The following is a 13886-nucleotide window of genomic DNA, read 5'->3' as shown; positions in this document are numbered from 1 at the left end:
GTATAAAGATAACAGCAACGGTCCAAGCACTGAACCTTGGGGAACACTACATTTGACTTATTTCTACTTTACTACATTTCAATCACAAACACCACACCAAATGTGTATTTTTCTTGGTTACTCTTAACGTTTTCACTCCCTTGACTCTCTCTCTCACCCCCTCCCTCTTTCAGCTCAGAGACCACATGTGGACTATAATAATGGAGTCTGTGGTCCCGTCTGATAAAGGCAACTACACATGTCTTGTGGAGAACAAGCACGGCAGCCTCACACACACCTACCAGCTAGACGTAGTAGGTCAGTATGTGTTTGTGTTTACTTCTGAGATGCGTACATAGAGAGATGTATATGTGTATGTTTGCATCACTCACGTTTCATGTGTGTTTGTGTGTTCTAGAACGTTCCCCTCACAGGCCCATCCTCCAGGCAGGCCTGCCAGCTAATCGTACGGCAGTGGTGGGTAGCGACGTGGAGTTTGTTTGTAGAGTGTTCAGCGACCCTCAGCCCCACATCCAGTGGCTCAAACGCATCACCATTAATGGCAGCAGAGTGGGACCAGACGGACTGCCCTACGTACGCGTACTGAAGGTACACACACACACATATATCTACGTACGAATTCTGAAGGTTAACACACACTGTATTCACGAGGGCTACCCCACATAAACATCTCTATCACTCTCAGACTGCAGGGTTTAACACCACAGACAGGGAGATGGAGGTGTTTACGCTGAGGAACGTGTCTGTGGAGGATGAAGGAGAGTACACCTGTCTGGCAGGAAACTCTATAGGAATGTCTCACCACTCTGCCTGGCTCAGCGTGATCAAAGGTACACACACATAAATAAACGTGATTATTCTTAACTTTATGCACTTTGTGTACAAACCTTTGCAGCCCATTGTGCTTTACAAATGTGCACTTAAAATGGAAGAGAACAAACAATCAAATGTTTTTTTTAAATGAAGAAAAAAAGAAAAGCATGAATTCATCCCCCTTCACTCCCTCTTCTGCAGACACGCCCCCCTCCCCCGTACCGTCTCAGGCCTACCTGGAGATCTTCATCTACTGTGTCGGCTTCTTCATTATCATGCTCCTGGTCGCCATGGCGACCGCCTGCCGACTACGCTGCTCCCCGAAGAAGAGCGACTTCAGCAGCCAACTGGCTGTTCACAAACTGGCCAAGAGCATTCCCCTACGCAGACAGGTAGCACACACACATACCCATGACCCACGATCGTGTGACGCGTAACCCTTGCCTGAGACGTGAATACTTTTTTTCCTGAGCTAATCCCTAGTCTTTAGTTCAGCAGGCTAACGCTTACCATATCCTCTCTCACTGCCTCTCCCTCTCTTTCTCTAGGTGTCAGTAGACTCCTCCTCCTCTCTGCAGTCGGGGGTGTGTCTGGTCAGACCCTACCGCCTCTCCAGTGGAGCCACGCCCAACCTGGCCGGCGTGTCAGAGTATGAGCTGCCTGCGGACCCGCTCTGGGAGCTGTCACGAGACAGGTACTAGAGGGCTTATATCCCTGCATAGAGAATACACAACCTATAATTTAGGCAATACATAACATAAGGCATACATAACCCTGCATATGGCATACATAATCTGCATAAGGTGCTTATAACTTAACCAAGGGGATTGATAACCTCCATGAACAGGACATTCATAGCCGTGCGTGTCTGTGTTCTAGGCTGTCTCTGGGGAAGCCACTGGGTGAAGGTTGTTTTGGTCAGGTGATGCTAGCAGAGGCTGCAGGTCTGGACAGAGAAAAACCCTCCCGTCTCACCAAGGTCGCCGTGAAGATGCTTAAAGGTTTGTGAAACTACTGCTGACTACTTCTTGAAATATAAATGAGAATAAACTTAGATTTTGGTATCATAATTTCTAACCCTGAAAAGAGTGTTTGTATTGGTTGATATTGATGTGATGTCACGTCCTATTTCCTGTGTAGCGGACGCCACAGAGAAGGACCTGAGTGATCTGATCTCTGAGATGGAGATGATGAAGATGATCGGGAAACACAAGAATATCATCAACCTGCTGGGAGCCTGCACACAGGACGGTAAGACTGGCGCTGTGTGTGTGCTTGTGCACGTGTGTGTGCGTGCGTATGAGCAGAATAGCAAAGCATAAGTACAAAGAGGCACAGTACGAAGGGATAAAGATAACAGCAGGGGTCCAAGCACAGAACCTTGGGGAACACCAAATGTTACATTATAACTGGGGTTTGGCAGTATCCAGATTTTCATATCGTCATACCGTCCTTCTCTCATCTCGGGATTTATGGTATTACCGTCTTAGTACACAAGGGGGTGCTAAAAAAGCAAAAAAAGCCCATTGGTCATCCATTACCAGAATGCTAACAAAAATTGCACAAACTAATAGTGAATTTCAATAGAGGCTGCTAGCTAAATATGCTAAACGAGCGCAAACAAAATAAACTAACTGCAAAGACATGCAATCCAGCTCATACAGCTATACAAGTATAGGTAGTAGCTACTGAATGTCATTTTTGAACACGTTTGGACATTTTCAAGCGAATGTGAACGAGAGACATTGTGCAAATGAACAAAGTTTTGACACATGCTTGTCTGAAGGAAGAACAGTACTGGCTCTGGAGCAGTATGTGTACACGCTGTGTCTGTGTGGAGTCTGTAGTTGCTAGGGCAATGGGCCTGCCTGCTCTGCTCGGCCGAGAACGGAGAGGAGGAAAAATAAACACGACGAAATCAAGATCGCAGCAGTGTCAGCTTTACAGATAACTCATCCAAAGCACTTTGACTTCTCAAACACGGCAGAAAACGTCTCTTTATTAATTCAGCCACTTACTTAGCTAACTAGAAAGTTAAACCAAATAGACAGCTGGACTCACCAGCTCCCGTTTTCTCCCATTGTGCTATTTACAAACAAGTGACTGGCTCAACTGTTCTGGGGAACTACAGTAAGCTTCATAATGTAAAATAATGTGACAGGTGAAATGAAGAACGCAATCTGCTTCATCACCTAAAGTATTGCACAAGTTGACTGCAGGTATTAACTTAAAAAGTTGCTACAAATATTCAAATTGAACGAAAAACTTCAAATAAATAGTTTTTATATAGGTTATATATTGTGAGTTTTTGTGAAAGAGCGCAGTTAGAAAGATATGGCATATAGAAGCATACTAGATGGACATCATGAAAATGATCGGAGGAAGTTCAGGAGTAAAAACAAAATATAATTAGTGACTGTGTCCATAAAATGTATATAGTATGTATAAGCATGAAGTAGAGGCCTAAGCATTGTTGTTCACTAGTTTACTCCAATTAGGGAGGGGATGGTGAGGTTGGAAATTAATAAAGGGAAATATATATATTTTTAAAGGATATGTATGTATATATGTATGTATGTGTGTATATATATATATATATATATATATATGTGTACGTATGTGTGTATGTATGTATATATATATGTATATATGCGAGAGAAAAAAGAAAAAAAAACATATGGGGGATTGGAAGTGATGCAGACAATTACATTGATGGAAGTTACAATCTATCTGCAATATTTATGCTGATCTACCCCCTAAAAAAAATATTTAGAAAAAACAAAACAAGGTATTACAAAAATCAACAAAAATCAATAAATAAATAGTTTTAACGGTGTTGAAAAACCATCCCGTGGCTTTTTCCAAATACCCCTGTATACGCTATATACGGTATACCGTCCAAGCCTAATTATAACCCTCTTCTCTCTCCAGGCCCTCTCTACGTGGTGGTAGAGTATGCATCTCAGGGCAACCTGAGAGAGTACCTGCGGTGTCGGAGGCCCGTGGGTCTGGAGTACTGGTCTGGGTCTACCCAGGCCCCCTTGGACAGCCTGGAGGTCAGGGAGCTGGTGTCTGCTGCCTACCAGGTGGCAAGGGGCATGGCCTACCTTGCCTCACAGAAGGTCAGAGAAGAGACCAGTGTTATTGTCTCTCTTTCTGTCTGTCTCTCTCTCTTCGTTTGCATCTATTATTTTCTCTTACTCTGCTTCTCCCTTTCTCCTAGAAGTGTGGACATTTGTGTCAATCAATGAATTAATCAATAAGTTGTTTGTTTTGTAGTGTATCCACAGAGACCTGGCAGCCAGGAATGTGTTGGTGACAGAGGACAATGTGATGAAAATCGCAGACTTTGGGCTGGCCAGAGACATCCACCACATAGACTACTACAAGAAGACAACCAACGTGAGTAACTTGGTCTAAATGGAGTGGGTTGACTTAAACAGACAGACAGACATATAGATGGTTTAACCCCTTGTTTTCTTCACAGGGTCGTCTGCCAGTGAAATGGATGGCACCAGAGGCTCTGTTTGACCGCATCTACACTCACCAGAGTGACGTGTAAGTCTCACACTCTTTTAATAGACATCATGTTGTGTTGTGCCATGGCGTTGCGTTGATCCATCATGTTATGTGTCCAGGTTTATTTTCAAGCCCACCAATAAATGTCTCTGATAAAGTGATAGTTAATTGTATTGAATTCTGTGTGTATGTGTGTGTTGTAGGTGGTCGTTTGGTGTGTTGCTGTGGGAGATCTTTACTCTAGGAGGCTCTCCCTACCCTGGTGTCCCTGTAGAGGAGCTGTTCAAACTGCTGAAGGAGGGACATCGTATGGACAGACCAGCCGCCTGCACAGAGGAGCTGTGAGAACACACACACACAGTATAATGTCCTCACAAGTATAGTAATACAAGTATAATAATGTCCTTGCACGTATAGTAATGCAAATACACAGTCTGTTCTTACCCGGTGGTGTTTGTTCTCAGGTACATGATGATGAGAGACTGCTGGCATGCTGTTCAGTCTCACAGACCAACCTTCCAACAGCTGGTAGAGGATCTGGACCGCACACTCTCGCTCATGGCCAACCAGGTAAACACACACACACACAGTGTCATTTTCGTATAATTTTAATTTTTCGTATCATTGAAATACCTCCTGTAGCTCAGTTGGTAGAGCATGGCGCTTGCAACGCCAGGGTTGTGGGTTCGATTCCCACGGGGGGCCAGTATGAAAAATGTATGCACTCACTTAACTGTAAGTCGCTCTGGATAAGAGCATCTGCTAAATGACTAAAATGTAAACAAATGTAAAATGTTTCCCTGAACGTGTCCTCTCTCTCTCCCTCCTGCTGTCTCTGCTCTCTCTCTAGGAGTATTTGGATCTGTCCATCCCTGTGGTCCAGTATTCTCTAGCGGGTCCAGACACCAGCAGCTCCTCTGACTCCTCCAGGGAGACGACCCACAGAGCAGAGTACTCTTCCCGGAGCCCGTCCCAGACTTCCACCCTGCTCTACACCCAGCACACCCCCCCTAGGACCCCTTCTCGAACCTCTACCCTGGCCTACGACCACCATATTCCCTCCCGGATGTCCATCCTGACCTACACCATACCTACCCAGCACACCACCACCTGGGGACACAGCCAACGTTGATCTACACACCTTAACCTATCCACCTCCCTTTTAGTCAGTCCCTACCATGATCTCTGCTTTCATCTCAGCTACTACTGCCCCCCTCCTACAGCCAGCCTTTCCTACCCCCAGCCCCTCCTACCCCCCACCCCCAGGCTTCTACCCCCAGCCTCTCCTTGGTGACTGGGAGACCTACCAGAGGGCAGGACACTAGCTGAGTGCTTTAACCCCTCGTTCTCCAGTCTGCCCCGGAGCTTAGTGGTTTCATTTGACCTGCTCTGCATTTCTGGCGAGAGGCTCATTCACAAAGATTAAGACTATGGCAAAGATAGACACACAGAGGGTTATAACAGAGTCATAAGACATGAAATATACTTTTTTTTACAAAGACTGGGCTCTTCTCTTCTTCTCCCTAGGAGTATACTGAACTATTAATACAAGGAGACTCACACAGGAGCAAGAGGCAGAGGAGGAGGCTGCTAAACATTATTTTCATTGCCATATTATGCAACAAGCTGCTGCTTCACTGAGTAAACCATACAGGATATAAAAAGGAAATCTTACCATGGGAAAATAAATAATTCACTTCTTTTGTAAATATATTATGAATTGTGTAATATGAAAATATATTTCCTGTATTACTTTTTTACATGGTTGCTTGTTTTTATCCCTGTCAATGAAATTACACCTAAGAGAGGAGTGGATATCATGTTAGAATCAGAGGAAAGAAGTGGGTAAGATGCTATGTGTTTTAATAAGCTAATATCATTCCAGCAGTGTTAGTCAGGGCTTGCCTACAGTAACAGCATCACTCTCTCCTCTGGACTCTATGGACACCAGTGTTATGTTGAGGGTAATGATGATGTTATTGATAATGTAAATGGTTTTAAAACCGTGGCAAATGCACTTATCGACAATGGAAGTCTACCTTCCTTTACAGTGAATGCCTTTATTAAAGGACTGTTAATAAAGAAAACAGTATTACAAAACTTAATTGAAGTCTTTTTGAATGAGAAAGAAAATAGAGAGAGAGAGAGCACATGCTGGAGTGATCAGTCAGCCAAATGTTGCGTAGTAGTGCTCCAGGACTTCAGAGGCTGAATAAAGGACAGGTGAAATACTGTGTGATGAGAGAGAGGGAGGAGCGGTTCTGCTGCTGAATGCAGAGGAAGCATTCTTTCCAGAAAATGGTAAGTGTGCGTGTGTATGTGTGTGTGATTAATGGTGGGAAGAGAGTATTGGCCAGTACCTTCGCTCTATCAATCACCCTGAGATCTGGACCTTACAGCAGACAGAAGCTTCCTGCCAGACACACACACGCACTCACAGTTGACAGCCTGTTTGGCTGAGGTCCAGGGTCTGGAGAGCATGTCTGTCCCTTGGAGAGGAAACGTTCTGTTAAACTTCTGGCTGCATTAGCTCTCTCTGGTGAGATTTCGGCTGTTTCTGTGTTCTATGTCCTGTGTTCTATTCACAGCTCATACCTACCGGTAACTGTGTTGAATAAAACCATTTCATATGGATCCTATCCTTATTATTTCAGTTTCAGGAATTTTCAATAAACTTCTCCCAAGGCTTAAGGATAAAGCACCCCACCCATTCTCTCTCTATATTTGAAGTAGCCTATTCTAACCTGATTACCCTGAATAGTGTTAACTTCCCTGAGCTCTCCCTGAGTCACTGTGTAAATCTTGGCTTGTCTAAACGCGTTGAGGAGTGTGTTTTCTCGGGGCTGCTTGTATTCCTGGAAATGAGGGCTGTTAGCACAGCCATCTGCCCTATATGTTGACCACCACAAACAAATGCACACAATGACGGCAATGAATGTCCCCCACCAAGGTGTTAATGCAAACACCCCACCCCTGCCACCCCTCTCCATTAAGTGCTCTCCTGGCTGTATGTGGACACTATTGGGGTTAATGGGCCATGAGCTGCCGTTACAGGGTGTGAGGAGCCATAATGGGGCTGCAGTTTCCACCAGGGACAGATTGTTCAGAGGGGTGTCAGAGTCACTGGCATCCAGTGTGGTGCTGTTTTCAACACCTGTAGGAGCTAGCAGAGGATCAGCCTGGAGAAACACAGGGGCTATCAGGGTTCTCAGCCTTTTGTAAAAATGCTGAAGATTTATTCACAGGGTGGCTAGCAACGGTGTCAAGTTCCTCAGCGTACACATCTCAGAGGAGCTGAAATGGTCAAACCACACGGACACCGTGGTGAATAAAGCACGACAGCGACTCTTCAACCTCAGGATGCTGAAGAAGTCCGGCCTGTCCCCGAGGGCCCTCACGGTGTTCTACAGGAGCACCATCGAGAGCATACTGTCGGGCTGCATCACAGCCTGGTACGGCAACTCCACCGCCGCTGACCGCAAGGTGCTACAGAGGGTGGTACGCTCAGCAGAACGCATCATTGGGTGCACACTGCCTGTGTCGTAGGAAGGCCAAGAAGATCATCAGGGAGCCCAGCCACCGAGCCATGCCCTGTTCTCCCCGCTTCCATCACTAAGTATAGGAGCAGTATAAGAGCATCATGGCAAAAACTGCAGACTCCTGAGTGGCGCAGTGGTCTAAGGCACTGCATTGCAGTGCTAACTGTGCCACTAGAGATCCTGGTTCGAATCCAGGCTCTGTTGTAGCCGGCCGCGACCGGGAGACCCATGGGGCGGTGCACAATTGGCCCAGCGTCGTCCAGGGTAGGGGAGGGAATGGCCGGCAGGGATGTAGCTCAGTTGATAGAGCATGGCGTTTGCAACGCCAGGGTTGTGGGTTCAATTCCCACGGGGGGCCAGTATAAAAAAATATATGTATTCACTTAACTGTAAGTCGCTCTGGATAAGAGCGTCTGCTAAATGACTAAAATGTAAATGAAAGACTGGTCAATAGTTTCTACCCCCACATCATCAGGCTGCTGAATAGCCACCACTAGTCAGCTACCTACTCCCCCTGTCCCCCCCCAGACTTCCTACCCCCATCTGCTCCCCCTTTGGACATGTATTATTTGTTTTGTCACCTCAACTGACATTTTACCCTGCCCCCACCCCAATGGATTTATCATGCTGAATAGCCAACACTAGCTATTGTGTGTGTGTGTGTGAGAGACAGACAGAGTCAGCACTGAGTACCTCATTACCACTGGTTCCCAGACTATTTTGTACTGTGACCCATCTAAAGCCTTCCAAAATTCCCTGCTGCGACCCACCCAATAACCACAACCACCACTGTTTCTGTTTCTGACCCTAATAACGACCTAGAAGGAATAGATCAGCTGTGACCCAAACCGCCATTTTAGAAACATAACTTTTTAGTATAGCATCGTTTCTTTCTGAAGCAGTTGAAACTGGTAAATGTTACCAAATGTACTCCTGAGAGACAGAGAGATAAATAATGTATTCTATGTCATTACTGAACACTTAGGGAGCCATTAGCAGTATAGATCATTTCCTCTTGTACACCTCTCCTCCCTTCCCTTTCAAACTGTCTGGGCCAACAACCTCATAACTGATCATATTGATTGATTAGGGAGAGTTATTATCATTACCTCAATTCGGGATGTTTTGAACCACTTAGGGCTGGTCTGTCAGATAGACTTCTAACAGATGAGTTTGTAAAGCATAGAAACTAACTGTGAGAAAGTGGTAAGAAGAACGTAGGAGGGCTTACAGGCCTGTGATTTAGAATGCTGGTTCTGGCTGTATGTACAGAGGTCTGGTAAAGTCATAGGCCTGGGGAGTTTGGCTGGGACTGGAGATTTGTACCAGAGATCATCTTGTTGTAGAGTAAGACTGTACTGAGGAAGCACAGCCCCTGGCCAGGGATCATCCATAGGAGTATACTGCCACCCAGTGGATGGAAATGACAGTATAAACTTCCAAAATACTTTAACCTCACACTCTAACACCAATGCAAGTGATTTAAGATCATCGATGTGTGAAACTGTGATCGTTTAATCACTAGTCTCGACACAAATCACCATAGACAAAATTATGAAGGTTACAACATTTATTTGTAGCAGAGAGAATTACCCCAAGCCCACATAGTGTAGAGTACCAGACTCAACTAGCCTAGCACACACACATTCTCTTACACACAGGATCGCAAATCATATATGATCTAACCACATCTTACACAGTATAAGACTCTAACATTAACACAGACAGAGACAGAGAAGGATGCGGTGAGCCCCACGACCAGCGCGTTGCGTTGACATGTCCCTCTGAGGGGGTGGTGACATCCTCATAGAGCGGCATACAGTACGGCATCAGAAAGTGACGTCACATCAAGATGTCAAACCCCGCCCACTGCCGACAACTTAAACCAATCACACAAGTTACAACTAAAGACATAATACAACATCAACATCATAAATAAACATTCTGTCAGAAAATAAATATCTATAATAATATGCCCATAGCTCTTTTTAAATAGGATTGTCTTGTTAATCACTGGTCAAAACTGGGATGTTATGGCTGTAGTGCCATGTTGAAATCAGATGGAACTACAGTGACGGTTCGTTTTCTAGATGGCCTTTGAAATGTTTAAATTGTTAACATTAAATTATCAGCTCTCTAGGTTTAGTTGAGGCTATTCTGAGCAGATATAATCCTCCACATTCAAAGTCCAGGTAACAAGTTTCATCTCCCTCTCATCAAGTATCAGCCAACACAGAAATACTTTCAACAGCAGTTAGATAGACGCTTCCCCAAATCAACTACTACATTACAACAGCCCCAAACTTCCCTTAATCATTTACCCTTAATCACTTTGCATGTGAAAATATGTGTGTGTCAGCATACATAGACAGTTGAAGCATTCATGAGTGTGAGTGCCCCCTGTAGCTCAGTTGGTAGAGCATGGCGCTTGCAACGCCAGGGTTGTGGGTTCGTTTCCCACGGGGGGCCAGTATGAAAATGTATGCACTCACTAACTGTAAGTCACTCTGGATAAGAGTGTCTGCTAAATGACTCAAATGTTTTTTTTAAAATGAGAGTGTTTATGTGTTTAAGGTAGCTGTGGTGTGAGTGTGTGTGTCCTCTCTACTCCATCTCTCTATCCGACTCCTCCAGAGAGCGTTTCCTAGCAAACAGGTGGGTGGGGTCTCTTCCTCTCATGCTGGGCTGGATCTTGAAGGAGGGGGGAGACCCCATGCGCCAGCCGGGAGGGGAGGAGTTAACACCCTGGTTAGAATCCTGGGGGCAGGGCTTGTTCTGCAGCAGCTGGAAGAGGGTCTCCATGTCTGGCCCCAGCCTTGAAACAAGCCCTGCCCTGACAACCGCCACTGTCTCCTGATCACAGGCCAGCAGGGACTGAAGCAGAGTGCTGTAGTACCTGGAATACAGACTCACCGTTATCACACACACATCGCATTAGTCACTCTCACTCACTCACACACACACACACGCACACAGGCACGCACGCACACACACACACACTTAACACCTGACGGGCCGCCCCCAGGTGGTAAGGGTAGGTAACAACACATCTGCCACACTGATCCTCAACACGGGGACCCCTCAGGGGTGCGTGCTCAGTCCCCTCCTGTACTCCCTGTTCACCCATGACTGCATGGCCAGGCACGACTCCAACACCATCATTAAGTTTGCCGACGACACAACAGTGGTAGGCCTGATCACCGACAACGATGAGACAGCCTATAGGGAGGAGGTCAGAGACCTGGCCGTGTGGTGCCAGGATAACAACCTCTCCCTCAACATGACCAAGACAAAGGAGATGATTGTGGACTACAGGAAAAAAAAGAGGACTGAGCACGCCCCCATTCTCATCGACGGGGCTGTAGTGGAACAGGTTGAGAGCTTCAAGTTCCTTGGTGTCCACATCACCAACGAACTATCATGGTCCAAACACACCAAGACAGTCGTGAAGAGGGCACGACAAAGCCTATTCCCCCTCAGGAGACTGAAAAGATTTAGCATGGGTCCTCAGATCCTCAAAAAATTATACAGCTGCACCATCGAGAGCATCCTGACTGGTTGCATCACCGCCTGGTATGGCAACTGGTTGGCCTTCGACCGCAAGGCACTACAGAGGGTAGTGCGTACGGCCCAGTACATCACTGGGGCCAAGCTTCCTGCCATCCAGGACCTCTATACCAGGCGGTGTCAGAGGAAGGCCCTCAAAATTGTCAAAGACTCCAGCCACCCTAGTCATAGACTGTTCTCTCTGCTACCGCACGGCAAGCGGTACCGGAGTGCCAAGTCTAGGTCCAAAATACTTCTCAACAGCTTCTACCCCCAAGCCATAAGACTCCTGAACAGCTAATCATGGCTACCCAGACTATTTGCACTGCCCCCCACCCGACCCCCCACCCCATCTTTTTACGCTGCTGCTACTCTGTTCATTATTTATGCATAGTCACTTTATTACTTTATTATTTGTCACATATTACTTAAACTACCTCAACTAGCCGGTGCCCCCGCACATTGACTCTGCACCGGTACCCCCCTGTATATATAGCCTCCTTACTGTTATTTTATTTTACTTCTGCTCTTTTTTTCTCAACACTTTTTTGTTGTTGTTTTATTTTACTTTTTTATTTAAAATAAATGCACTGTTGGTTAAGGGCTGTAAGTAAGCATTTCACTGTAATGTCTACACCTGTTGTATTCGGCGCATGTGGCCAATAAAATTTGATTTGATTTGACTGACTCACCTGTTGGGGAAGTGTGCAGGTACCTGTACCACCTCTCCAATGGCCTCAGGGTTGGAGCGAGCCACACCACAGATGTCCAGCCTACTGTAACACTCCTCCTGGACCTATGCACACACAATCATTTTAAATCTCAGAAACTAGCACTTCATCCTACCACACAGTAGAGGTTATTTGGGATAGTTTTGGCGCCAATAGGAAGGTATGACGGCTGATATGTTGTAAATCTCTAATAATAAAGCCAGTGACTGACCTCAGAGATCATCCTCTGGAAGATTCCACAGCGCCTGATGGTCTGGAACACTTTAGACGTGACGCCATTGGCAATACACCTCAGACTGTCCTTTACAAATGTCTTACCCTGCACACACACACACACACACACACACACACACACACACACACACACACACACACACACACACACACACACAGGGTTAGAGACACTGCAGTGGGTTGTCAAAAAAGTGTGTGTGTGTGTGTATAGATTACCTGTGTGTTGAAGGTAGCTGCGGTGTGGAGGAATAGTTGGCAGATATCGTGCATGCCATCCGTGTCACAGGTAGAATTCTCCAGGCAGGCAAATGGTCCACATCCCACGGCTACAGCACCACTCAAACACCCAGCCACTTCCGCTGGAAAGGGGGGGGAAACACATCAAACTTCAGCAATTGACATAGGCTGTAGTGGGCTACACTCACGCACATTTAAGAATGTGCCTATTTCTCTATTCATGGGAATGCAACTATTTTAGGAAGGTTTGATCAGAAGAGGCAACTTTCATACCCAACTCTTGTGCTTGAACACAATGCACTCTATATCTACAGCCTTTTTGGATGAGAACTGCAGTTGGCATTGTTTTTTGCACATTAGGCTAACCAACGGTACTCACAGGGGCTGTTGGAGGAGAAGCGTGCACGGCGAGGAGAGGATTCCTCTGGTTCGGTGTCGAAGGCAGAAGTCCCCAGGACTAGGAAGATAGCGAACAGGCCGAATTTAGCTAGCATCTTGTCCAAATAGGGTGATATTCTTCGGGTGGGACAGGTAGGAGAGGTCGGCTTGATTTTTGCTGGAGAACAGTTGGGATGTAGCTCTCTGTTAGTTCCCTGGTTAGTGTTACATTTACGAGCCGTTTTTATAAGCCGTTTGTTATATAACTCACTGGACCCCCAGCGGGTTTGTCCAATCAGCGACCGGCATCACCAGTGGGGGTCGCGGTGCGCGCGTGCGTTAGGCTAATTTATAGAATGTTTCCACTGAGCGATTTGGAACTTTCCGTGCTTGTGCCCATATTTATTCATGAAAGAACGTTCATTGTGGAAATTGAAACTAAAGGGATTATATTATTCCCAAATGCATAGGGCAAGGTTACAATGGTCTTCTAAGGTGAGAAGCAGATGTTCAGGTGCGTTCGTGGGGAAAATTACTTGTCTGCAAAACCAGAAACCTTCAGTATTGTAATATGAATACGATTAGCTCAAGTTTGATTTAGAATAGGCTACTTCAATTTAAGATTCTAAAAATAGAATCCCTAGTTCAATTAGACATAGGAAACGGGAATAGAAATTAGTTGTTTTAAATATCCCAGTCACGTTTCATGTGTAGTGGTTCAGTCATGTAGAAAGGCAGATCAATCATTGTGAAAGGCGTGTGTGTTTGTGTGAGAGAGTGTTTGTGTGTGTGTTATGAGGGGGGGAAAGGTTGTTAGTGGAGGTGGCAGGGTTTCCATGATGACCTCTGTTACCATGGAGATGTAACAATCCCTGGTGACACAGGACGA

At 45.8% G+C, this 13886-nt stretch overlaps 2 protein-coding genes across 2 annotated transcripts in view; one reads left to right on the top strand and one right to left on the bottom strand.

Annotated features, from left to right (window-relative positions):
• The window catches only part of LOC121541540 (fibroblast growth factor receptor 1-A-like), a 28148-nt gene extending 21726 nt beyond the window's left edge, over positions 1-6422 (top strand). Inside the window, exons 5-17 of the mRNA XM_041850615.1 lie at positions 174-297; positions 398-588; positions 686-830; positions 1015-1205; positions 1362-1507; positions 1693-1814; positions 1954-2064; positions 3745-3935; positions 4093-4215; positions 4301-4371; positions 4536-4673; positions 4797-4902; positions 5183-6422. Coding sequence (XP_041706549.1) covers positions 174-297; positions 398-588; positions 686-830; positions 1015-1205; positions 1362-1507; positions 1693-1814; positions 1954-2064; positions 3745-3935; positions 4093-4215; positions 4301-4371; positions 4536-4673; positions 4797-4902; positions 5183-5464 — 1941 coding nt within the window. The 3' untranslated portion in view covers positions 5465-6422. The remainder of the gene's footprint in view (positions 1-173; positions 298-397; positions 589-685; positions 831-1014; positions 1206-1361; positions 1508-1692; positions 1815-1953; positions 2065-3744; positions 3936-4092; positions 4216-4300; positions 4372-4535; positions 4674-4796; positions 4903-5182) is intronic.
• Positions 6423-10347: 3925 nt separating this feature from the next.
• On the bottom strand, positions 10348-13209 carry stc1l (stanniocalcin 1, like). The gene is made up of 5 exons (XM_041850613.1): positions 12999-13209; positions 12599-12741; positions 12360-12467; positions 12110-12213; positions 10348-10767 (listed from the first exon to the last, which is right to left on the bottom strand). The coding sequence occupies exons 1-5, from the start codon at positions 13111-13113 to the stop codon at positions 10476-10478; spliced, it is 762 nt and encodes a 253-aa protein (XP_041706547.1). The 5' UTR covers positions 13114-13209; the 3' UTR covers positions 10348-10475.
• Positions 13210-13886: the final 677 nt, after the last annotated feature.

This window comes from Coregonus clupeaformis, chromosome 27 (genome assembly GCF_020615455.1).
Source record: "Coregonus clupeaformis isolate EN_2021a chromosome 27, ASM2061545v1, whole genome shotgun sequence".
NCBI classification, from domain to species: Eukaryota; Metazoa; Chordata; class Actinopteri; order Salmoniformes; family Salmonidae; genus Coregonus; species Coregonus clupeaformis.
Note: the sequence above shows the minus strand (reverse complement) of the source record. Positions and strands in the feature narration are given on the sequence as shown.